Genomic DNA, 27,362 nt, shown 5'->3' with positions numbered 1-27,362 from the left:
GTGGTGCAAAAAGTACTGAAACACTGAACAGTTGGACATGTGCATTCACAAGTTTAGAGAAGGTCAAATGAAGTTCACCTGGAAAGGTTATAGTGCATTTTAGCTCCATCCTGAAATTTCACCGAAAGCCCAATATCCCTAACTTTTTGTGAGTAGTGTATAGTAATTGATTCAAAAACAATGTGTTTTTTTTCTGCTGCAACACTGGAATTTCCCTGGATTAATAAAGTACCTTTATCTTTATGATGATGATGATGGTGGTGGTGATGAAGATGACATTGGGTGTAATGTGTCATCTGACCAGCAGGGGTCCCTGTGAACAGCCGGCCGCTGTGACCCGGATGTACTCCTCCAGCCCGCTTCCTGCTTGTCACTGCGGAATAAAAGCACCGAGCGTCGACACGTTCCCCTCATTAAACACATGAATATGGGACCGTAATTACATCTACCGTGTTACCCGACAACAGAGACCCGAACAGCCGCCGTTTCCTCCGGGAATTAACCCAGTGTCTGTCTGTCTTTCTGTCTGTGTCTGTCTGTCTGCCTGTCTGTTTGGCCGTCTGTCTCTCTGACCAGCTAACAGCTAACAGCTAACAACAACAACAATAACAACAACAACAACAGCAGCAGCGGCAGCAGCAGAACTGTAGTCTGGTGAAGTCACGTTTCATTTTTTTTATTCTTTTATTTTAAATACATTCATAGTTTAAAACATGAAAGTCTCGGAGGCACGGATGAAAATGATGATATTGATGATGATTAGCTCCATGCTACATTAGCGGTCATGACATCACAGTCACATCACGTCGAAGAACTGTGAGCTGTTACTGCAGTAAAAGTACTAATACCCTATAAAAGTATATTGGTACTCGAGTTCTCCAAATGGAAGTACTTGTCCTATCCAGTGTGCTGATGTAACAGAGTCTATAATGCTTCATAAAGGGCTACTGGACCGGATGATGCTGATTAAAACGAACAATAAAATATTACGTTGTCATAAAAGTCAGTTGTAGTTTGGCTGCCTTACAGTGCAGTACAGTAAAAGGTAGTTTATTGATAAATATATTTTGCTTTGAAATGTAGTCGAGGTAGAGTCTCTAGGTACAGATCCTAAACTGTAGGATGGATCCTAAAAAATACACTAACACTTTTTTTCCTCATCTGGTTACGGTCCGAGTTTTTGTAAAATAGTTTGATTCCACAAACATGTTTACATCCAAATTTAGGTGGAAATGAAACCAATATTAGAAATGATGCAGTGAAGAGCCGGGTCCCTTACATCAGCTTCTGTTCTGTTCATTGTAAACAAACTGTAAAATGTAACCTATGGTCTCCACAATGACCCAGAAATCACAGAGGTTCTGTTTATAACCTGTTATACACTGGGAGGAAAGTAAAGTCGATGAACCTTAAAAAGTTCCTTCATTTTTTAGCGCCTATATATATTTTTTTGTCTTTTAGTAAAACTAACTACAACTATTAACGAGAGAAAAAAAACATTAGATATATGCGTTCCACAGTTTAAGGCATTTGTTCAAAGCTCATCGATGATCTTTTCCAGTGTTCTCCTTATTCCATTTGGTAATTTGTGTAAAAACCTGTGAATCCAGTTGAAGTGTCAGTTCTGCCCAGGTTGGTGTGGAGGAGCCATGGGGAACCAGCTGGCCGGCATCGCCCCCTCCCAGATCCTCTCGGTGGACAGCTACTTCTCCGACATCCACGACCATGAGTACGACAAGAGCCTGGGCAGCACGCGCTTCTTCAAGGTGGCGCGGGCCAAGCACCGCGAGGGCTTGGTGGTGGTCAAGGTGTTCGCCATTCAGGACCCGTCGCTGCCGCTGACCAGCTACAAGCAGGAGCTGGAGGAGCTGAAGATCCGCCTCCACTCCTGCCAAAACTGCCTCCCCTTCCAGAAGAACTCCCTGACGGAGAAGGCCGCCATCCTGTTCCGGCAATACGTGCGGGACAACCTCTACGACCGCATCAGCACGCGGCCCTTCCTCAACGCGGTGGAGAAGCGGTGGCTGGCCTTCCAGATCCTCACCGCCGTCGACCAGGCGCACAAGGCCGGCGTCCGCCACGGGGACATTAAGACGGAGAACGTGATGGTGACCAGCTGGAACTGGGTTCTGCTCACCGACTTCGCCAGCTTCAAGCCCACGTACCTGCCAGAGGACAACCCCGCCGACTTCAACTACTTCTTTGACACGTCGCGGCGCAGGACGTGCTACATCGCGCCCGAGCGCTTTGTGGACGGCAGCATGTTCACCACGGAGAGCGACCAGAACACGCCGCTTGTCGACCTCGCCAACAATAACCAGCGCAGCCGCGGGGAGCTGAAGCCCGCCATGGACATCTTCTCTGCAGGTAGACCCCATTTCAACGAAACCCGTTTAGACGGAACAGGAAGTCTGTGGCAACACTCTGATAAGATTCATTCCACCGTTTCCATTTCTGAATCCATTTGGAAATTGTAATATTTGACACTTTGTTTAGAAGCTATGCAGCCATTTACATTAAAGCACCATAGAATTTGTTCTGTGAAATATTTTTGTAAGACACATCAGATTGCACAGTGAAAATTTTGAGCAAATCAGATTGAATCAAATTGTGACCCTTTATATCGAAATCAAAACCTCAACCTCATCTTAGTTTTTATTCCTAAAGTTTATTTTACCTCCTTAAATATGTCTGCTCCTTAAAAGCTCTGCTCTTTAAAAATGTTATTCGACTCAACCTACGATGCACTGCATGTTCTGTGTTTCTCCCAGGATGTGTGATTGCAGAACTCTTCACGGAGGGCGTCCCGCTGTTCGACCTGTCCCAGCTGCTCGCTTACCGAAAGGGACACTTCCAGACGGAGCACGTCCTCATGAAGATCGAGGACAGAAACATCAGGGAGCTGGTGAGTCAGTCAAGACAGTGGAGGTCCTGACCCCACCCTGTGTCTCCAGGTTCTCCACATGGTCCAGAGGGACCCGGAGCAGTAGAGATAGTAGAGGTCTTGACCCCACCCTGTGTCTCCAGGTCCTCCACATGGTCCAGAGGGACCCGGAGCAGCGCCTGGCAGCAGAGGACTACCTGAAGCAGCAGAGAGGACGAGCCTTCCCAGACATCTTCTACAGCTTCCTGCAGCCCTACATGGCCCAGTTCTCCAAGGAGACGTTCCAGTCGGCGGACCAGCGCATCCTGGTCCTCCGCAAGGACCTGGACAACATCCTGCACAACCTGAGAGCGGGTGGGGCTTCAGGGAGAGACACGCCCTCGCCAGGTAACTGGTCACCTCTGACCCATATACCCATACTACTATCTACTGCTACCTAATAATACTAAATAACTAATCCCACAAATGAATTCCTGAACTATTGTGAGGATTATTTTGAGAGATATTTGGAGTAGTTCAACACCAATCATGAAAGAGAAATTATGATTGAAAATAATCCACTGAGGAACGATTGTGATCCTGCAATACCTCTACGTAGAGTAGAATTAAGGGTCCGGTCCGCAGGGCTGTTATTGTTCAGCAGCCCTATTGTTATTGTTCAGGGGAAAATTCTCAGAATTATGACGCCTGAAACTATCGGGAACACCAACTTCAGCATAACACCAGACACTGTTTACGTCTTGTATGAACCTCGTTGTCACAAAGACCTTTTGGTTGAAGTTTCATCCAATCGATCCACATATGGAGCAGATATTCGCGAACAACTGACCAAAACTTGAGCGATATTACAGAGACGAACCGATGCATTTGACGCCGGAATATGTCCAGCCTGAATAAAACTATCTGGAAGACATACTTCAAAATAAGCTACGCACACGGTCGAGGTGGTGTTTCAACCGCTTTGTTACAAGGATCTCGTCATTTACATTTCATCAATTTGACCCAAATTTGACGCAAAATATTCAGTTGGTCTTGGTTAACTGACACGTCACACGTCTGGTTCTAAAATGAAGGAGATGAGATTTAGAGTAAGACGCTTTATGACGTCATCATATTATTTACAATAAATTATATTTACAGAAAGACGCTTTATGACATCATATTATTTACTATAAATTATATTTACTGTAAGGCGCTTTATGACATCATATTATTTACTATAAATGATTTTTACAGTAAGACGCTTTATGACATCATATTATTTACTATAAATGATATTTACACTAAGACACTTTATGACATCATATTATTTACTATAAATGATATTTACTGTAAGACACTTTATGACGTCATCATATCATTAATAGTAAATAATATGATGACGTCTTGACGCTTTATGACGTCATCAAATATTTACTATAAATGATATGATGACGTCAAGACGCTTTATGACGTCATCATATTATTTACTATTATTGATATGGTGACGTCTTGACGCTTTATGACGTCATCATATTATTTACTATAAATGTAAAGGTTCTGATTGATAATGTCCAGTTGGGCAGTGTTCAGTGTGCGGTGTGGACTCAGTCACTCTGTAGTGTTTGGATGTTACCATCGCAAACGATGGATTTACGTGTATATTTATATAACTTCTTACCTGGTAGATGTCAGTAGATCTGTTAGATTGATATTTTAAATCCCTGCTCCACATTACTTTGCTGGAATAAAGTAAAATAGAACAAAAAATAATCCTGAAAAATTTGTGAGTGCGTCAACTTGAAAAACACTGAAATGTGCGACTAAGTGATGTGTTCAAGATCCAGCGAGGCACCGGAAAAATAGAAGCCGTAGATTGGTAAATAGTCACAGAAATACCACAACATTTTTTATTTTACATGGAAACATAACTTATTGAAAATGTAAATGTCAAAGTATAAAACTTAACAAATAAACGATGTGGCCGACACGGCAGCAAACAGCCAAACGTCACTGAGAGAGCAGCTCTACTTCCCCTGACAACACGCTGAGTTGTAACCATGACAACTCACCTTTACCTCCAAACATGGAGGCTTGTTGTAGAGACAGGAGGGTGGTGCTGTGTAGACGCATAGCGGTTGCTCCGTGAGACTGGCAACCAGGAGACCACAGACCGGGGGGAGCCCACGCTGCGTTCAAGTAAACTCGGAAAATCGTGCTGCATTTCAGAGAACCCGGGAAACTGTAAAACGTACCTTACACCAATAAACTGCACCCTGTATTGCTGCCTGCAGCTATATTATTTACTTATTATAACTATGAAATGCATTTTGCATTGTTAGTTTGCTTTAAGTGATTGCAACTAACCATGTTTACGCAGCGCAGACACTGACTTCCTGTGTGTGTTCAGGCTCCTCCCCCAGTGAGCGAGCGTGTCCAGAAGTGGGTGGAGCGTCCGTGAGCTGGAGGGAGCAGCAGGGTCTGATGGTGTTGGTGTCGGTGATGACATCGTGCCTGCAGACGCTGCGCTCCTGCGACTCCAAGCTGGCGGCCTTGGAGCTGGTGCTGCAGCTAGCGCCGCGGCTCGGCGTGGACCTGCTGCTGGACCGCATCACGCCCTACCTGCTGCACTTCTGCAGCGACGGCGTGCCGCGGGTCCGCGCCCAGGCCGTGCGCACGCTGGCCAAGGTGCTGGCGCTGGTGAAGGAGGTGCCGCGCAACGACGTGAACATCTACCCAGAATACATCCTGCCTGGCATCGCACACTTGGCGCAGGACGAGGCCACCATTGTCCGGCTGGCGTACGCAGGTGAGATGATCAGCAACCGACAGGACTTCTACAAGTGCAGCTTCAGCTTCTTCTACATTTTAATACTTGATTAAACATCAAGACATTGAGCAAAAATGATCCGATATATGATGTTAAATGGGCAATCTGTAAGATGATTTTTATTAAATGGCTGTCTTAAATGTCTTAAATTCCGTTCTGCAAATGTTAGACCTTAAAAGTCAATCATCCATCATCTTAAATTTGATTTTATGAAGTTCTTCTTCTTCAGAGTCAACATCTGAATCTTTATAACGACCGTTCAATGTTTCTGCATTCTGCATGTGCTCCTCTATATGCTGCTTCCATTGTTAGTGGCGGGGTCCGCCATGCTGTGAAGGCGCTGCAGCGGTGTAGCTTGTTGTGGTTAGTAAACTGTGGATATGGAAGAAGATTCAGAAAAGGTTGCTGCTTGGAAAGGAACTGTGGGAAATGTAGCGTGACCCGCCAGCACGGATCACGTGACGCATTGCTCTGTGTCCAGAGAACATCGCCCACCTGGCGGAGACGGCGCTGCGCTTCCTGGAGCTGGTCCAGGAGAACAATGTCAACCCCGACCAGGATGCTGGCGGCGAGGATGCCGAGGAGACGCTGCTTCCCAACGAGAACTACGACTCCGGTAGGTTTGAGCTCGCAGTGATGGAGCTTGAGCGCCCCCCTCCCACCCCGTGGCCACCAGTGGTAACTACACCCTGAGATCTCCACATGTTCAATGACATCGATTTCAGATTTCTAGTCAATGGTCATACGTCGAACCCCTGAGATGATGAGATTTGGGATGGATCAGTTTGTAGTTTATAATCGTATATTGTAAATAGTGTGCAGCCTGCACACGTATGACCTGCCGTGTTCCTGCAGAGCTGCAGGCGCTGCATGAGATGGTGCAGCAGAAGGTGGTGACGCTGCTCAGCGACTCGGAGAACATCGTCAAGCAGTCCCTGATGGAGAACGGCATCACGCGGCTCTGTGTCTTCTTTGGACGCCAGAAAGCCAACGACGTGCTGCTGTCGCACATGATCACCTTCCTGAACGACAAGAACGACTGGCACCTCCGGGGAGCGTTCTTTGACAGCATCGTGGGTCAGTCTGCCTGCCTGTCTGTCTGTGTCTGTCTGTCTGTCATCTGTTTGTCGTCAGTCTATTTGTCCTCCGTCCGTCTGTCTGCCCCCCTCTGACCTCTGACCCCTGCAGGCGTGGCTGCCTACGTGGGCTGGCAGAGCTCGTCCATCCTGAAGCCGCTGCTGCAGCAGGGCCTGAGCGACTCGGAGGAGTTTGTGATCTACAAGGCGCTGAACGCACTCAGCTGCATGAGTCAGCTGGGGCTGCTGCAGAAGGCCCACGTCTACGAGTTCGTCAGCGACATCGGTGAAACATGATTATACATTGGGATTATTTCTTATGTGCAGATATAGCTATTTATTATATTTATATTTATATATATATATATATATATGTATGTGTGTGTGTATATATATGATTCATTATTATTTTTTATTAGAATGAGATATTCTGATTAATTATTTATTCCAATTCTGATGTTATAATGAATGGTTATTTATTAAATTCTGATATTGCAAATTATGATTATTTTTTATTAAATTCAGATATTGTGATTCATTATTTATTTATTTCCGATCATTTAATAATTATTTACTCAATTCAGATATTATGAATAACTATTATTGTTATAAAAATTCCAATATTACAAATAATTATTTATTCAATTCAGATATTATAATTATTTACTAAGTTTAGATATTATTTCCAGACAGTGTGTTATGTGTTTTGTCGCCCCCTGGTGGCCATAGCTCCGTTCCTGTGCCATCCCAACCTGTGGATCCGCTACGGAGCCGTGGCCTTCATCACTGTAGTGGCGCAGCGGCTCAACGTGGCCGACGTCTACTGCAAGCTGATGCCCCACCTCAAGCCCTTCATCACCCAACCCATCATCCAGGTAGGACCCTTCTCTTCATCACCAGGTTAGGGACCCTTCTCTTCATCATCAGTATTGATCGTCTACTCAGATCGATAAGGAGCTGGTCCTGCTCAGCGTGCTGAAGGAACCGGTTAGTCGCTCCATCTTCGAGTACGCGCTGCGCTCCAAAGACATCTCCAGCCTCTTCCGCCACCTGCTGCTACGGCAGAAGAAGCGCGCCGGCTCCATCCCAGAATGCCCCAACCCAGAGGACCCAGCCATCGGCCAGCTGCTGAAGAAGCTCCTCTCCCAGGTGAGATGACATCACTTCCTGTAGAGTGTCGCTTAAATTTGGTTTTAAAATGGAGGGTACAGACTCTCCCAGTGGCTATTATGACTGCCCCTTTCCCACGCTCCAAAACCTTCTTATATAAGTACATATAATAATATACTATAAAGTATATTTATTGTACAATAACAACCTGCATCGCTAAGAAGAGAATTTAGAAATCCACTGTTTACGGTCAATATTTTGCATAAAGAAGCCATTGTTTTGGTCTTTGGTAAATCGACTTTTCACTATGGTAGTACTATGGTTTATATTATATTGTATTGTGCGTATTATGTTATATCATATTATATTTTATTGTTATTATTATTATATTCCCTCTGGACATCCAGGCTTTCCACACAGCTTTTAATCATCTGAACTTTGGAGGGACAGTAACAATGCATTATCTTTTGTACAATTCCCAATAGGCTACATTAATGTTGGGTCTGATCCACTTCCTGTCTGGTCTCCGACACATCCTCTTGTTCAAGTAAACAACTCTGATCTCTGATTGAAGTAATAAATGATTTAGATCCCAAGTGAGTGTAAGTGGTTAAAGGGACGCTGTGTTTAAGCAGTAACATCACAGGGAAGGGAGCATCTGGCTTTTCTTCCTGTAAACCTCTGTCAGTATAACATCCCGTATTATAACTCTCGCCGTCACAAAGCCTACTAAAACCTCTCCTTATGCCCTGCAGAGGCGGGACGGCCATCTTGGATTCATTACGTTCTCATTCCTGTGAAAAGGAAATGGTCGAGGCGCAGACCTGTTCAGCTTCAACTCTGTAACATTTCGGTTTTAGATGTAGTTCAGTAAAGTTTGAGTGGAGTGAAAGTTGAAAGTCGCCCAAACTGAATATACTAATAGTTGAAAAATGTATTTCATTACTTCCCACCACTGTCTTGAACACAGTCTGGCTGGGAAACATCAACATGATTTACCTGAATGGATAAAGTCTCATCTCAGGTTGAGCGTCTTGTGTGTGCGCAGGGGATGACGGAGGCGGAGGAAGACAAGCTCCTGGCCCTCAAGGACTTCATGCTGAAGGCCAACAAGGCCAAGGCCACCATGGGGGAGCAAAGCATGCTGGGAGACGGAGCCCAGACGGGCCTCATCGACCTGGCTCTGCTGGGGGTCACAGGGAGGCAGGTGGACCTGGTGAAGCCCCGCGCTGAGCCAGACGACAAGAGAGGTCAGTGCACCCTGCAAAGGATTCTGGGTAAGGGTGGCTTCTGGGTAGGGGTGTAAAGGCCTTTCATCTGGATCAAGTTTCTCAGGAAGCGATGTTTGTTTTCTGCTGGGCTGCTCATTTGGTTTCAGGTTCTTTGTTTACATGTATTATCATTCTGTCAACGGGAAGGTTTCCTCTTTTCCCGCTGCAGTTCCACTGGGCTTTTAGCTTTCATTTTAAGATCATCTACGGGGGGGGGTTTGCTGAGCTGGCGATGGAGTGGGACGTGTTTGGTTTGAGCTCCCCTGAACTTCTCTTTTAATTTAAGTTACAAAGTGCTTTTTATTACAAAACATTGTAAATTCTGCCCCAAATGTATTTCTAAGAGTTAAACGATAGTGTATGCGTATTGATGGCGTCAAATTCGCACAACTATAAATTCACCAGACCATCTGGTACTGGGCCCAACAACGCCGCGACATGGAGTTCCCCCGACGCCCTCGCTCAGAGGACCCTGCCTCCGCTGGACATCCAGGAGATGAACGCAGAAGTTCTCAAGTCACAGATCCTTCTCTCACTAAAAGCGGACATTTGGGCAGTGATAAAATCAGAACTGAGAAATGCCCTTTCCGAGGACTTCCACTTCCTCAAGAGTGAATTACAAGCGGTAAAAATAGAAATAACAAACCGTACGGCAGCGATCCGCTCCGAGATGAACCAAATGAAGACGATAATCAAAGAGGTGGAAGGCGGGGCGTCGACGCGGTCAGACGAGTCGGCTACGTCACCCACCACGGGGACTGAGCAGAGACGACAGAGCTCCCAGCCAAATGTGACGCCGTGGATGGAGAAGGAGGAGGAGGAGCAGATGCTGGAGGCAGCTGAGACCAACGGATCCAGCTCTGCTGCCTCAGTGTCAAAGTTCCTGAGAGAAGCGCTACGGCTGGATGAAGTAGCGCTGGTGGAGCGCTGGCGGAGGAGCCTGGCTCCAGGAAGATTAGTTGTGACACCACGTCACAGCTCAGCTCCACTACGACCAGGACGGTGTGGAGCTGAGCCCTGCTCCGCTCCGGGGCGGCAGGGAGACAGGTGCTATCCTACCAGACTACACCACAGCCAGCGGCTTGCGATGCTCTGATGCATTACAGGGCTAAGTTTGACAGGGAGACGTGGAGAAGCACATTGTCTTTTTTACAACCACTTTTACTTGTATTTTATTTCAGTTTTCTCTTATTTTATCAAACAGCAGAAGTTTCTATTGTACTGTATCATAATGCGCTTTCTGAAATACTTTCATGTAAGATGTTAGACGGGAGCTCGAGCGGTCGGCTCTAGTGTTCTGTAACACAAACAGCATCCGTGTGGATTTGTTTTGGAAGGTACTATGTCCACCCGGTTTTTGTAGGTGTTGGAGGGGGGGGGCACACAAGTTCATTTCTGGGACTTAACTTGCCAGTTGTCTGTTTTACTTGTCACTTGCTGTTACGCTTTGACTTTAATACATCTCAGATACACAACTCTTCATGATTAACGTGACTGACACGGATACTCCCAGAGGCCTGGGAAGTTCCTCGGTCAACTTTGTGAGTTGGAATGTTAAATCACTTCAGCATCCAGTGAAGCGCAACAAGGTATTTCCACATTTAAAACAACTGAAGCAGAAGGCCCTTCTACGTACGTACAACAGACCATTTTGGACTGAGAGGGGGGTGGGCAGGACGGACATCACTCTAACTTCCACTCCAAAGCCAGAGGGGCAGCCGTACCCATTGATAAACATCCACCATTTACAATGACAAGTGTAGTGGCGGACCCCGGAGGGCGCTATGTTATTGTGGTGGGACAACTTTATACGTTTCCGGTCATCTTGGCCAATATCTATGCACCAAACTGGGACCACCCTACATTCTTCTCCAATCTTTTCTCTCATTTACCAAACATGACATGGCAGCACCTTCTTCTTCTTCTTCCCTTTCTTGGACCGTAGCTCACCCAAAAAGACTTCCCTGTCCAAACCAGCACACTCAATCCAGCTTGTTCTAAAATCACAAGGCGTGGCTGATGTGTGGCGGTACCATCATCCTACTTCCAGAGGAGACTCCTCCCCCCCGGTCCATAAGAGACCTACTTCCGTATAAATCATTTTTTCCTGGATAAAAGACTTCCTCTCCTGACCAATTGTGATTATGGAGCCATAGTTATTTCTGATCACGGTCCCTTAACTATGAAAATGCGTAACCCTAACACACAGTCCAGTTACCGCCCTCGGAGACTAATCCCTCTGCTCCTGTCAGAGGAAGCCTTCACCCGATTCATCGCGTCTGAGATCACACTATTCCTTCATGTGAATCAAACATCAGGAATGTACTCGTTAACTATATGGGGTACGTTGAAGGCATATCTACGGGCCAGGTCATCTCATATTGTGCGAAAAAAAACCGCTGCATGCCTTAAAGAGGTGGCGGATGAGACACTGGACATAAAGTGTTAAGTAACTTTTTAAGTAAGTAAAAAGTATTTAGTCAGCCACCAATTGTGCAAGTTCTCCCACTTAAAAAGATGAGAGAGGCCTGTTATTTTCATCATAGGTTCACTTCGACTATGAGACAAAATGAGAAAAAAAAAATCCAGAAAATCACATTGTCTGATTTTTAAAGAATTTATTTGCAAATTATGGTGGAAAATAAGTATTTGGTCAATAACAAAAGTTCATCTCAATACTTTGTTATATACCCTTTGTTTGCAATGACAGAGGTCAAACGTTTTCTCTAAGTCTTCACAAGGTTTTCACACACTGTTGCTGGTATTTTGGCCCATTCCTCCATGCAGATCTCCTCTAGAGCAGTGATGTTTGGGGCTGTCGCTGGGCAACACGGACTTTCAACTCCCTCCAAAGATTTTCTATGGGGTTGAGATCTGGAGACTGGCTAGGCCACTCCAGGACCTTGAAATGCTTCTTACGAAGCCACTCCTTCGTTGCCCTGGCGGTGTGTTTGGGATCATTGTCGTGCTGAAAGACCCAGCCACGTTTCATCTTCAATGCCCTTGCTGATGGAAGGAGGTTTTCACTCAAAATCTCACGATACATGGCCCCATTCATTCTTTCCTTTACACGGATCAGTCGTCCTGGTCCCTTTGCAGAAAAACAGCCCCAAAGCATGATGTTTCCACCCCCATGCTTCACAGTAGGTATGGTGTTCTTTGGATGCAACTCAGCTTTCTTTCTCCTCCAAACACGACAAGTTGAGTTTTTACCAAAAAGTTCTATTTTGGTTTCATCTGACCATATGACATTCTCCCAATCCTCTTCTGGATCATCCAAATGCTCTCTAGCAAACTTCAGACAGGCCTTGACATGTACTGGCTTAAGCAGGGGGACACGTCTGGCACTGCAGGATTTACTGATGGTAGCCTTTGTTACTTTGGTCCAAGCTCTCTGCAGGTCATTCACTAGGTCCCCCCGTGTGGTTCTGGGATGATATTCTTGCTCACCGTTCTTGTGATCATTTGACCCCACAGGGTGAGATCTTGCATGGAGCCCCAGATCGAGGGAGATTATCAGTGGTCTTGTATGTCTTCCATTTTCTAATAACTGCTCCCACAGTTGATTTCTTCACAACAAGCTGCTTACCTATTGCAGATTCAGTCTTCCCAGCCTGGTGCAGGTCTACAATTTTGTTTCTGGTGTCCTTTGACAGCTCTTTGGTCTTGGCCATAGTGGAGTTTGGAGTGTGACTGTTTGAGGTTGTGGACAGGTGTCTTTTATACTGATAACGAGTTCAAACAGGTGCCATTAATACAGGTAACGAGTGGAGGACAGAGGAGCCTCTTAAAGAAAAAGTTACAGGTCTGTGAAAGCCAGGAATCTTGCTTGTTTGTAGGTGACCAAATACTTATTTTACCGAGGAATATACCAATTAATTCATTAAAAATCCTACAATGGGATTTCCTGGATTCTTTCCCCCCATTCTGTCTCTCATAGTCAAAGTGTAGCTATGATGAAAGTAACAGGCCTCTCTCATCTTTTTAAGTGGGAGAACATGCACAATTGGTGGCTGACTAAATACTTTTTTGCCCCACTGTAGATAGATAATATAGCCATCTGCCCCCTGCGGACATGATGAAAAAGTGTCAGTCATGGCAGGCCGAGTTTGAACTCTTGACAACGTGACCGGCTGAGCACCTTGTCTTTGAACGCGTTCTATGAACATGGGGAAAAGGCTGGACGGATACTCGCTCATCAGCTACGTCAAAGAATTTCCAATCAAATTATTCCTGCGATCAATGATGAGCAAGGCTCAAAAAGCTCGGACGGCCTAAAAATGAACTGGTGCTTTCCAACTTTTTACCAGTCCACACCTGTAAGCCCCTCCGTGCAGGAAGGTTTTTTTAAGGTCCTGCTTGTCCCCTGTATGGACCCGTGGACAGCTGCTGGGCTGCAGGAGGACCTCTCCGCCGCGCAGATAGCATCAGCAATTAGGTCTCTGCAAAGTGGCAAATCTACGGGGCCGGACGCTTACCCCGCCGAGTTCTTCAAAACCTTCTCAGACCAACTCTCCCCTTTATTACTGTCAGTCTTTGAAGAATCACTCTCATTGAAATCCCTGCCTCCAGCCATGTGCCAGGCAGTTAGCTCTATAATCCTCTAATCCTCAAGAAAGACCAAAACCCTCTTGAATGTGGCTCATTTCCTCCAATTTCTCTTCTAAATACAGATGCTAAAATGTTTGCTACAGTCCTGGCGCGTCCCTTGGTGGGGGTTCTCCCCTCCATCGTATCTCCTAATCAAACAGGTTTTATTAAGAACAGCTTTTCTTTTAACATCAGACGTCTTTTGAATATACTCTACGGCCCCTCTCCCACAGGTGTGCCAGAGGTGGTGCTTTCGCTAGATGGGGAAAAGGCATTGGAGCGGGTGGAGCGGGGCTATCTTTTCAGCACAGTGGAGAGGTTTGGATTTGGCCACAAGCTCATATCATGGATCAAGATTTTATAAACATCCTCTATGGCTGCCGTGCGCACTAACCATAATCTTTCCACTTACTTTGAGCTCCAACGCGGCACAAGGCAGGGGTGTCCTTTATCTCCACCTATATCTGCGTTTGCCATGGAACCACTTGTTCTAGCTCTGAGGCAAAATGCCGATATCAAGGGAATTCAGCGTGATGGATCGGACCATAAAAGTTTGGCTTTACGCGGACATGTTACTGCATGAATCACAACCCTTCTCGAGTCTCCCCGGATGAATGGTCTTACTTACTGAATTTGGCAAAACAACTGGCTACCAAGTTAACATTGAGAAAAGTGAGCTGATGCCTGTTGGTGCTGGTCGGATGACTTTAGCCTCAATTCCCTTTAAAATCAGCCCTAAGGAATTCAAGCACCTCGGGGTATGGGTTCCACATAATACTAAAGATCTATATGCAGCCAACTACCAGCCCCTGTTATCCAATCTGAAGCAGGACATGGAGCGATGGGAGCCCCTGCCTCTTTTTCTGGGCGAAAGAATCAATACAGTAAAGATGAACATGTTGCCTCCATTTATGATCATATTCCAGTGTCTCCCAGTCTTTCCAACAAAATTCCAACATTGTTCTCCAAAGTAAATAATCAGATATCCACCTTAATTTGGAACAAAAAAACACCCCGAATCAAAAGAGACATACTTCAGAGACCTCGGGCGCTGGGAGGGATGGAGCACCCAAACTTCCTGTATTATTATGGGGCAGCCAACATCAGAGCACTGCTGCACCGGCTGAGAGATGTTACTGTGTTATGAACTACCATTCCTACCATGGCCTTTGAAGGGCTTGACCTCACCGTCCAATCTATATATCCACAGCAACTTTGCCTCCTTTGAGCAGCTGGCGACTTCCCAGATCACACTTTTATAGGCACTTGCAGCTCCAGAACGTTGTAGCCTGGAACTCAGATGGCTTTCCATCACCCCCCCCCACCTCTCTGTTAAACTTACTTTTTAACTGGCAATCAGTCACAAAACAGGCTATAAATATAATCGATTAACTACTCAACACATACAATTCGGCACTCTTGGACCTCCTTTAAAATAAAAGGGAAACAGACTTACATCAACCAATCTTAGATGTAATAAAACAGGGAATCTTCTCTTCCACATGTGTCAGGAACGCCTTTATCCAATTCAAACTGGGACACGGCGCTGGTCCAAGGTCAGCCTTTCTAACATCGATGCCGACGTAGACCCCACGTGTGGTCGCTGCAGGCAGGCTCCAGCCACTCTGCTGCACATGGGCCCAAAACTCAGGGCCCAAAACTCCACATGTTCTGGCAAACCACCTTGGACACCTTCTCTGGGACACTGGGCAGAGCGGTTGAGCCACCTCCATCCGTTGCACTCTTTGGTGTCGCCCCGGTGGACATCCATCCCAGTGGGAGGGAGGTAAGCATGATGGCCCTTTGTACTCTCCTGACCAGGACACTGATAATGTTTCAATGGAAAGATCCTACTCCACCCACATATCAGCCATTGGATCAAGGAAGTCATGTCCCAGCTTTAATTGGAGAAGATCAGATGCACCGCCAGAGGGTCTACTCTGAAGTTTTATACTATTTGGCAGCTTTTTTTAACCTTTGTTGAGAATATGGAAGCTAACAGCACAACAATGCAACCAATTTTTCATTTTTCATTTTTCATTTCACTCTATTTTGTATTATTTATCTTCCTTCTTTGATGTCTGGTCATGTATGATGTTCATACTTGTATGTCTGGTATCTGGAGGGTGGTGGGAGGGGATTTTTTGAAGTAAATTTTTCTGTAGGACCTGTGATATAATGTGAAAAACAAAATAAAAAGATAAAGTATCCACTGTGTTTTATTCCCTGAACAACAAGCTACAAAACCACAGATGGACGACTGTTTCATGATTTTTTTTGAGAAAAACAAGTCTGCAATGACCCTGAATCCAGATGAAGAAACATCTGCTGGGCATCTTAGGATCTGATGTGGTTGAGTTGCTGGGCAGGTTCTCAGCCTGCATCTGGTTTCCTGCTCTGATGGTTCTGTCGTGTTGTTGTGTTGGTCGCTGCAGCCAGGAAGCACACCAAGCAGGACTCAGCCATGAACGAGGAGTGGAAGAGCATGTTCGGGTCGCAGGAACCGGCCTCCATCCAGACCCAGGCGGTACGGAGCCGCCCTGCAGGGCACCACAGAGCACGCTGCAACACACACGCTACCACGCTACAACACACGTTACCACGCTACAACACAAAGTCAGTGTTTTATCTATCAGATGCATAGTGTAACACGGGGTCATTCTGTACCATCATATTCTTGTGTCAAGGCAGCGACAGCTATATTCGTTGTTTTGTTTCTCCAAAGAAGGTATTCAATTGTTAAAAGGAAAAAAAAGTCTACATCATAAAGAAATACACATAGTAAAAAAGAAAAACACAATAATAGAACATTAGAAGAAACAGCCTTTATTAGTCACGCAACACACCACACTACAACACATGCTTGCACACACACACACACATGCACATGCTTTTGATGTTGGCCGGTGAAATGGATTCTCTGCATTGAACCATCCTGGCTTGTCCTTCCTCCGGGGGCACAGCCAGGAGCAGTGGGCAGCGTACGTGGACGCGCCCGGGGACCAGGTGATAAGTGTCCATCGCTGGTCAGACCATGATGGGTGCATGTTTTTGAGGGGGGTCCTTACTGACGTGAGGTGGAGGAAACCCCATGTGAGCACGGGGAGAACATGCAAACTCCACACAGAAAGGCTCCTATTTGGGAGATAACCCACCGGAGCACGGTGCCAACAGCGCCCCAGGCGGGAATCGAACCCAGGACCTTCTTGCTGTGAGGCAGCAGTTGTGTATTCTGATGGTTGTAGACAGAGGGAGAGTATGACAGGACAATAAGAATAGTAATATTAAATATTATAATATAAATTGGATTATGATTTACAATGAATGTACAAGTGACCAGAGCAGATGTAGAATTGTGAATGTGTCATCCTTACGACCAGCAGCTGAGTGTTGCTGGTTAAGAGCCTGACGGCCTGGGGATACAAGCTGTTGTGAGTCTGGTCGTCTGTGTTCGAATGCTGCGGTAGCGCCCACCAGACGGCAGCGACGTGGACGCGAGTAGTTAGTCCTGGGTGGCTGTGGTCCTTGAGGATTTTCCCTTCTTTTCGCGGTGCGGTGTGCGGTAGATGCCTTGCCCAGAAGGAGCTGAGAGCTGATGATGCGCTTCCATGCCTTGCCCCTGTGGAGGGCCTTGGATCAGCACTGATGCAGCCGGAGAGGACGCTCTCAATGCTGCATCTGTAGAGGTTGGTGAGACTTCTGCAGACATGACAAACTTCTTGAATCTCCTCAGGAAGTTTAGGCGCTTTTGGGCGCTTTTGGGCAGTTTTGACTGCCAAGCCTGCTTGCCTCGACCAGATGAGGTCCTCTCTGATGAACACAGAGGAACTAGAAGTAGGAGACTGTCTCCACTTCAACTCCATGGATGTGAATGGAGACTTGACCCCTCCCCTGCTGCTTCCTGAACACCACGATGTCTTTGATCTTGCAGACGTTGAGGTTGTTGTCCCGGCACCGTGTTGCCAAGACGCTGACCTCCTCTCTGTAGCCGTCTTATCGTTGTTGGAGATGAGACCCTGGATGGTGGCGTTAGCTGCAACTTGAGGATGATGTTGGAGCAGCGTGTGGCCACACAGTGATATGTGATCAGGGCGTACAGGAGGGGCCTTAGGGTCTCCAGGTCAGTGCAGAGGAGGTGAGGTTATCCATCCTCACAACCTGGGGTCTGCCCGACGCCCACGCGCTGCCGCGTCACGGCACGCGCTGCCACGTCACGCCACGCGCTGCCACGCCACGCGCTGCCACGTCACACCACACGTTGTCAGGTCACGCCACGCGCTGCCACGTCACACCACACGCTGTCAGGTCACGCCACGCGCTGCCACGTCACACCACACGCTGCCACATCACGCCACACGCTGTCACGTCACGCCACGCGCTGCCACGCCACGCGCTGCCACGTCACACCACACGTTGTCAGGTCACGCCACGCGCTGCCACGCCACGCGCTGCCACGTCACACCACACGCTGCCGCGTCACGGCACGCGCTGCCACGTCACGCCACGCGCTGCCACGCCACGCGCTGCCACGTCACACCACACGTTGTCAGGTCACGCCACGCGCTGCCACGTCACACCACACGCTGTCAGGTCACGCCACGCGCTGCCACGTCACACCACACGCTGCCACATCACGCCACACGCTGTCACGTCACGCCCAGGTCACGCCACGCGCTGCCACGTCACGCCATGCGCTGCCACGTCACGCCACGCCCAGGTTACGCCCACGTCACGCCACACCACACTCTGCTAACAGCCGTCGCTTGTGTTTTGCCAAAGCAGGTGGCTGATGGTACTGCGGCTCAGAGCAGGAAGAGCACAGTGCCGCCTGCTGTCCCCGCGGTGCAGGCGCTGCCTGGAGGCTCCACCTACCAGCGACGCCTCAACACCTGCAAGGCAGAGCTGCAGCAGCTGGTGCAGCAGAAGAGGGAGCAGTGCAGCGCCGAGCGCATGGCCAAGCAGATGATGGAGAGCGCAGAGTGGGAAAGCCGGCCTCCACCCCCAGGTGGGCGGAGATCAATACTGTCAATACTGTCAATACCATCAATACTGTCAATACCATCAATACTATCTGTACCATCAATACAGTCAATACCATCAATATTATGTGTACCATCAACATTATCAATACTATCAATATGCAAATACTTTCAGTACCATAAATTCTATCAATACTGTCAACTATCTGTACTATCAGTACCATCAATACTATCAGTCCTATCAATACTATAAATGCTGTCAATACGATCACTACCATCAATGCTGTAAATTATATCAATACTGTCAATGCCATCAATACTATGTGTACCATCAACATTATCAATAACATCAATACTATCAATATGTCAATACTTTCAGTACCATAGACACTATCAATACTGTCAATACGATCAATACTGTCAACTATCTATACTATCTGTACCATCAATACTATCAGTACGATCAATACCATCAATACTGTCAATTCCATCAATACTATCACTACCATCAATGCTGTAAATTCTATAAATACGGTCAATACGGTCAATACTATCAATACGTCAATACTGTCAATTTTATCTGTACCAACTATACTATCTGTACTGTCAAGCCTAACAATACTGTCAATACTATCTGTACCGTTAATGCTATCAATACTCTCAATACTTTCAGTCCCATGAATTCTGTCAATCCTATCGATTCTTTGAATACCATCAATGCTGTCAATACTATCAATACTATAAACTGTCCTTTATCTGCTTTCAGATCAGTTTCATTAACTTTTCCTCGTTCTGTGTTGTGGTTGCCTGGTTCTGTGTTGTGGTTGCCTGGTTCTGTGTGTGGTTGCCTGGTTCTGTTGCTCTTTAGGGTGGCACCCTAAGGGTCTCCTGGTTGCCCACCTCCATGAGCACAGAGGGGCCGTCAACAGGATCCGTGTCTCAGACGAACACTCCATCTTTGCTACAGCCTCCAACGACGGCAGTGTGAAGGTGTGGGACAGCCAGAAGATGGAGGGCAAGACCACCACCACCAGGTGCACCACCACACCAGCATCAAGCTGCCACCTGACTACCACCTAACTATTACCCGACTATTACCCAAGTACTTCCCTACTACCAGCGACTACATTTACATTACATTTACATTTAGTCATTTAGCAGACGCTTTTATCCAAAGCGACTTACAATTGTTCAAACACCGACGGACGCAGCCATCAGGAGCAATTAGGGGTTAAGTGTCTTGCTCAAGGACACTACAGCATGCTAGCAGGAGGAGCCTGGGATCCAACCAGCAACCTTTAGATCACTAGACCACCAGCTCTACCGCCTGAGCTACCACCCAACTACTTAAAAACTACTGTCCGCTACAACCCAAGTACCAACCAACTACCACAAAACTACCACTGAACTACTTCAAAACTACCACCCAACTACCACAAAACTACTTCAGAACTACCACCCAACTACTACCTGACTACCACACAACTACTACCCGACTACCACCTTACTACCACCCAACTATTACCTGACTACCACCCAACTACTTCAAAACGACCACCCAACTACCACAAACTACCACCCAACTACCACCCGACTACCACCCAACTACTTCAAAACTACCACCTGATTACCACCAAACTACTTCAAAACTACCACCTGATTACCACCAAACTACTTCAAAACTACCACCAAACTACCACCCAACTACTTCAAAACTGCCACCTGACTACCACCCAACTACCACCCGACTACCACAAAACTATCCCCCAACTACCAAAAAAACTACCACCCAACTACCTTCAAACAGGTTGTGTTATTTATGACGGATGAATATGTTGTATTTCAGAATACACAGAGTTCAGACAGAAACACAATGAAAGTTTAAAGTTGTGGAGCAGAGGAATGGAGTGATGAGCTCCCTGAGCTGGAACCAGCCTCCATCCATCCTCCATCCTTCCATCCCTCCTCAATCCATCCTCCATCCTTCTATCCCTCCTCCCTCCATCCTCCATCCCTCCATCCCTCCTCCCTCCATCCTTCCATCCCCCCTCCCTCCATCCCTCTATCCCCCCTCCCTCCATCCCTCCATCCCTCCTTCCTCCATCCCCCCTTCCGTCTGTCCCTCCATCTCCCCGTCCCTTCTTCCCTCATCCCTTCTTTATTCTTATAAAAGTGCAGGAATATCACCCAGATTGACAAGTATAAAACCTTATTGATGGCATTTCATATTTTCTATTTTTTGCAAATTGCAAATGGCAGCATTACTAGAAAGGCGACAGGACAGCTTTTTGTTCAAAGTAGTATTTATAAAAGAGTGAAATAGGTCTCGACGGAGGTGCTCAGTGTGCTGCTCCCCCTGCAGGTCGGTGCTGACCTACTCACGTATCGGCGGCCACGTCAAGACGCTGACCTTCTGCCAGGGCTCACACTACCTGGCGGCCGCCTCCGACCAGGGCTCCCTCCAGCTGCTGGCTGTGGAGGCCAACAAGCCGCCCAAGTCCCCCAAGGTGCAGCCCGTCCAGAGCAGGTGAGCGGCCTACCCACAATGCCGCAGGGCTTCCTTTCGGGTCCTCAGGTAGATGAAAGTGGTATCGTCACCTCACAATATCGATCATCCTGGTCAATATGTTTACATTTTATACACACTGAGAAAATGAAATACAATTGAAATACAAGTAGAATTCTGTCTCTAGTTAAAATGAAGTGCTTTTATATTTGAATTAAGTTTCAAAATAACTGAAAGTCATACACTGGTGACCCCCAGAGTCGTGTGTGTGTGTGTGTGTGTGTGTGTGTGTGTGTGTGTGTGTGTCTGTGTCTGTGTCTGTGTCTCTGTGTGTGTGTGTGTGTGTGTGTGTGTGTCTGTGTCTCTGTGTCTCTGTGTCTCTGTGTGTGTGTGTGTGTGTGTGTGTGTGTGTGTGTGTGTGTGTGTGTGTGTGTGTGTGTGTGTTTCCCAGGTCTCTGGACCTGCGGGAGGACGGCTGTGTGGTGGATGTGCACCACTTCAACTCGGGCGCCCAGTCCGTGCTGGCCTACGCCACGGTGCACGGAGCGCTGGTGGGCTGGGACCTGCGCTGCGACACCAACGCATGGACGCTACGGCATGACCTGCGGCTCGGCCTCATCACCTGCTTCACCGTGGACATGCACCAGTGCTGGCTCTGCCTGGGTGGGTGTGTGGTCTGTGTGGTGTGTGGTGTGTGGTGTGGGTGGGTGTGTGTGTGTGTCTGTGTGTGTGTGTGTGTGTGTGTGTGTGTGTGTGACATGAAGCAAGTGATGAAACTTTATTAAAAAAGTGCATTACATCACATGATGTCACTGATCAGACTTCCAATCAGAACACCGGTCACCAATCAAATCAACTGGATGTTAGTACTAGTACAGTTAATACTTGGAGAGTTAGTACTGCTCAGGTTAGTGCTAGTAGAGTTAGAGAGAGAAAAGTATGTTGAACAGCAAAGGGAAAATAAATGTTCATGGGGTAAGCAGACAGACAGACAGGTCAGTGCAGGAGGATCCAGGAGTTATTATTTAAAATGTATTTCAAATTCCTTTGTGAACTACATAGTAAAGTGCATATTGTGTACAAAATCAAGGGAGGTGAGAGAATTTATGAACTTATACTTTTTTTATAATTAATAGTGAAATGACTAATAGTGATAGATTAATAGTGATAGATTAATAGTGTACTAATTTCGTCATGATTTACTTAAAGGTGTCGTCATCGTAATAAACTCTGTTTCATGTTTGGTTCTGGGCCCCCAGGAACCAGTAACGGCACCATGGCGTGCTGGGACATGCGCTTCCAGCTCCCCATCTCCAACCACTCGCACCCGGCCCGAGCGCGGATCCGCCGGCTGCTGATGCACCCGCTCTACCAGTCGTCTGTCATCGCTGGTAAGTGCCACGCCTCAGCCTGCAGGGCGTGGCCTCGTTGATAACACACACACACACACACACACACACACACACACACACACACACACACACACACACACAGGTGCAGGTGCTATGTTACGCTCACTGTAACCACTGGTCTGCTGAGGTGCTCTCCGGTTGCCCAGTTGCCAGTTATGGAAACCAGGTCTGGGCCGTTGGTGACCATCTTGTTTGGTAAAGTGGTGTAGTCTTATTGGACCATGATCACTCAGTTACCATGACAACAACAATAACTTCTGTCTGACTCTTTCTTTCTACCTGCCTCTCTCTTTACCTGTCTCTCTCTACCTGTCTCTCCCTACCTGTATATCTCGACCTGTCACTCTCTACCTGTCGCTCTCTCCACCTGTCTCACTCTCTGCTTGTCTGTCTCTCTCCTGTCTAGCTGTCCAGGGTAATAATGAGGTGTCGATGTGGGACATGGAGACTGGAGATCGCAAGTTCACACTGTGGGCGAGCTCCGCCCCCCCACTTTCTGAGATGCAGGTGTGTGTGTGTGTGTGTGTGTGTGTGTGTGTGTGTGTGTGTGTGTGTGTGTGTGTGTGTGTGTGTGTGTGTGTGTGTGTGTGTGTGTGTGTGTGTGTGTGTGTGTGTGTGTGTGTGTGTGTGTGTGTGTGTTCATGCGTGCAATGTTTTCAGTCTTTACTCTGAACTGTTTTGACTGTGTGTGTGTGTGTGTGTGTGTGTGTGTGTGTGTGTGTGTGTGTGTGTGTGTGTGTGTGTGTGTGTGTGTGTGTGTGTGTGTGTGTGTGTGTGTGTGTGTGTGTGTGTGTGTGTGTGTAGCCGTCTCCACACAGTGTGCATGGGATCTACTGCAGTCCAGCTGATGGGAATCCTCTGCTGCTCACTGCAGGTTCTGACATGAGAATCAGGTACTGACTACACCTTTACACCACCCGTATTACACCTGTACACCACCTGTCCTATACCTGTTTTACACCTGTACACCACCTGTACTACACCTCTACACTACCTCTACACTGCATGTGCTGACCAGTTTACCATCTCTACTACACCCGTACTACACCTGCATTCAGGGGGGCAATGGATCACAAAGCTCAGGGTTCCGATGGTAACATGGTCCTGAGTCACAGATCAGATAATTTTCCAGATCTGCAAAAATAAAAAGACAAATACAACTTTTTCATTTATTCTGTAAAACACTGAAAGGAAAAAGGGCTTCAGTGGAACAACATTCAACATGTTCAATTTTTCAATGTTCAAACGTTCTTCTTCTTTCTTTTTCTTTGGGCTGCTCCACTTCGGGGTCCAATGTTTGAATCAAATATTAAAATATTCAATTCTCAGTAGTCAAATGAAAGTGCAATATGAGGCACACGTGCTGCCCTCTTCCGTTAAACATGTGAATGAAAACATAGCATTAGATCCTTGTCCAGTAACTGGATCTAATTACAATAAGAAACAAGTTTCATGTCCAATTTCTCATGTTTATAAAAAACTGTATTCCATGAAAATCGGTTCAGAATCAAGGAAGTTACTGTGGATTTTGTAGAGAAATCTGTGTCTCCCAATCCTCATGGTGTTTTTTTTACTGGTGGAGCTTGACCGCTCCAAAGCGGCCCCCTCCCTGGTTGCTACGATCAGATGAAGATTCAAGATGTTTATTTGTCACATACATTTACATACAATTATATTTATACACAGTAGACATAGTGAAATTTCATTGCAACACACCTGGAGATTATGCACAATAATTATAAAGACACAGTAGCTAAGTAATTGAGTAATTTACTAACTGACGAAACTAACTGAACTAACTGATTCCTAAAACGTAATTCAGTGAGTAAATAGAATAAAATAAGATTAAAAAGGTAATATACTGAACGGGAATATAAAATAGAAGAATAAAATAAATAGACTATTATGTGTATACAGATATGTGCATGTGTGTAAAGGGACATGTGAATAAAGACGTAGTGTGTTGAGGTTTACAACATGTCTACACAGCAATACAGTAACAGTATGCTACATACAGTACAGTAAGACAGTGAGGACCCCTGGTGAGTTCAGCCTTGACTGTTCTTATGTCTTAGGGAAGAAACTGTCTCTGTTCTCGCTCTGTGACTGTTGAGGCTCAGCAGCTGAAACAGTTCGTTGTTGGGGTGGTGAGGATCCTTCATGACCCTGCAGCTCTGCTACTACACCTCCTGGTGTATAAGTCCTGCAGGGAGGGGAGGGTAGTTCCAGTGGTACGTTGGGCTGAAGGCACCACCCTCTGCAGGGCCCTCCTGTCCTGAGCAGTACAGTACAAACCAGGCAGTAATGTTGCCTGTCAGGATGTTCTCCACTGCTCCACAGTAGAAGGACTTGAGGATCCTCACGAGACCCTGAGTTTCCTCAGCTGCCTGAGGTGGTAAAGACGCTGCCTCACCTTTCTCACCAGAGTGTCTGTTTGTAAAGTCCATGTGAAGTTCTCTGTGATGTGGACTCCCAGGTACTTGAAGCTGCTCACCCTGTCGACAGAAGTCCCATTAATCACCAACGGCGTTGGCGTCTTCGGTTGTATCCTCTCCTAAAGTTCACAATCAGCTCCTTAGTTTTGCTGACGTAAGGGTGGAGGCTGTTGTTCTGGCACCAGAGTGCCAGGTCAGTCACCTCCTCGTGGTAAACCTTCTTATCGCCGTCGGTGACCAGGCCCAACATGACGGTGTCGTCAGCAAACTTGATGATGGTGTTGGAGCTGGACCTGGCCTCACAGTTATGTGTGTACAGGGAGCACAGTAGGGGGCTGAGGACGCAGCCCTGGGGGGATGCTGTGTTCAGGGTGATGGAACTGGACATGTGCTTCCCCACCCTAACCACCTGGGGCCGTGCTGAGAGGAAGTCCAGGATCAAGGCACACAGCGGAGTTCTCAGTCCTAGCTCCCGCAGCTTGACAGCCAGTCTGGAGGGACTATGGTATTGAAAACTGAACTATAGTCAATGAACAGCAATCTCACATAGGCCCCTTCCAGCCATCCAGGTGTGTGAGCCTGGTGTGCAGTACCTGGGAGACCGCGCCTTCCCTGGATCTGTTGGGCTGGTATGCAAACTGCAGCAGGTCAATGGTAATTAATCAGCCTCTTGAAGTACTTCATGACCACCGAGTTGTGGGCCACCGGACGGTGGTACTTCGGCACTGGGATGATGGCGGACCTCTTGCCTGAAGCAGGAGGGCACCACCGACTCGATTATCCTAGGGAACTGGGGGGCTAGCTGGTTAGCACAGGTCTTCAGTACTCACCCAGATATGCCATCTGGACCTGCAGCTTTCCTGGTGTTCACACACATCAGACCCCTCCTGACGTCATGCTCAGACACAGAGTGTGTGCTCATCCTCAGCGGTGAAACTCAAATTAGCCCGGCAAGCTAGCAGTGTTGTTGCCAGCCTCAAACTGTGCATAAAAGGAGTTCAGTTCATTGGCTAGGGAGGCGTCCACACTCGTGGCTGATGAGGGGCTGCTCTTGTAGTTAGTAATAGTCCGCAGCCCCTGCCACAAGCGTCTGGGAGTGAAGGAGTCAAAATGGCCAACTCCCTAGTTGGTATTATAAGAAATTAAGGAGTCAAAATGGCTGACTCCTTAGTTGGTACTCTATGTAGTGAAGGAGTCAAAATAGCTGTAGGGAAGTCTTCTCCCAAATCAGTAAAGACACAACTGAAGGTGCAGTTGTGTCGGTGTCACAGTCGATGGGGCCACTTCCTATCCCAGATACCAACATCCTGAGGTCCTGGGGAGATCCTCACGTTGGTCTGTGTTTCCGCTGCAGGTTCTGGGACCTGGCCTACCCAGAGAGGTCCTACATCGTGGCGGGTGGAGCCAACGACTCCCTGCACTGCCCCTCAGTACTCTACAGCCGCAAGATCATCGAGGGCACAGAAGTGGTTCAGGTAGCGCCACCATCACCCTGCCTTTGACCTGGCAGGAAGAGGGTTATGACACCCAAGTAATACATAGTGAAGTAGTCAACATGGCCGACACCCGAGATCATACTCTACATAGTGAAGTAGTCAACATGGCCGACACCCGAGATCATACTCTACGTAGTGAAGTAGTCAAAATGGCCGACACCCTCGTTCCTACTCTGCATAGTGAAGTAGTCAAAACGGCCGACCCCCTGGTTCATGCTCTGCATAGGGAAGTAGTCAAAATGGCCGACCCCCTGGTTCATGCTCTGCTCAGTGGTCGGTTTGAAGCCGCCATGATGCGACTGAGTGTCAACCTTTCTCTCCCCGGGGGGTCTCCCGCTCTCTGCCGCCCCCTGTAGGAGATCCACAGCAAGCAGAAGAGCGGCGCGCCCGAGGAGACGAGCCGCCGCGGCCCCGAGTCGCTTCCTGTCGGCCATCATGACATCATCACCGACATCGCCACCTTCCAGACCACGCAGGGCTTCATCGTCACCTCGTCCCGGGACGGGATCGTCAAAGTCTGGAAGTGAACTACCTGTCTGCCTGCCTGTCCGTCTGTCTCTCTTCATGTACATACTGTAGCATAATCTAAATCCTATGAATCAGGAGACATTATATGAAACAAGAAATCAGAATGTTGCCATTATTGATTATTCTTTGGATTGAACCATGTGACTCACATTTCAATATTATTTGTTCAGCAATTTCAAAATGTCAATAAAATGATTTTCCTGAGACGATCTGATCGTCATGTGTTTGATGATCACACTGACTGATCAGGTGACTCATATCACGGT

At 47.2% G+C, this 27,362-nt stretch overlaps 1 protein-coding gene across 1 annotated transcript; it reads left to right on the top strand.

Moving 5' to 3' along the window:
- The first annotated feature begins 389 nt into the window (after positions 1-389).
- Positions 390-27,291, top strand: pik3r4 (phosphoinositide-3-kinase, regulatory subunit 4). Its single transcript, XM_080005547.1, has 21 exons — positions 390-654; positions 1,633-2,367; positions 2,772-2,905; positions 3,028-3,271; positions 5,274-5,672; positions 6,175-6,309; positions 6,549-6,770; positions 6,882-7,055; positions 7,499-7,644; positions 7,715-7,918; positions 8,928-9,129; positions 16,176-16,267; positions 18,523-18,745; positions 19,588-19,753; positions 21,082-21,246; positions 21,677-21,888; positions 22,485-22,616; positions 23,044-23,144; positions 23,442-23,530; positions 26,427-26,547; positions 26,925-27,291. Exons 2-21 carry the CDS (start codon positions 1,650-1,652, stop codon positions 27,093-27,095), a joined length of 4,050 nt encoding a protein of 1,349 aa, XP_079861673.1. The 5' UTR covers positions 390-654; positions 1,633-1,649; the 3' UTR covers positions 27,096-27,291.
- Positions 27,292-27,362: the final 71 nt, after the last annotated feature.

The sequence above is a fragment of the Zeus faber genome (assembly GCF_960531495.2).
Source record: "Zeus faber genome assembly, chromosome: 8".
Lineage (NCBI taxonomy): Eukaryota > Metazoa > Chordata > Actinopteri > Zeiformes > Zeidae > Zeus > Zeus faber.
The sequence above is the reverse complement of the archived record's forward strand: the minus strand, read 5'-3'. Positions and strand labels throughout refer to the sequence as shown.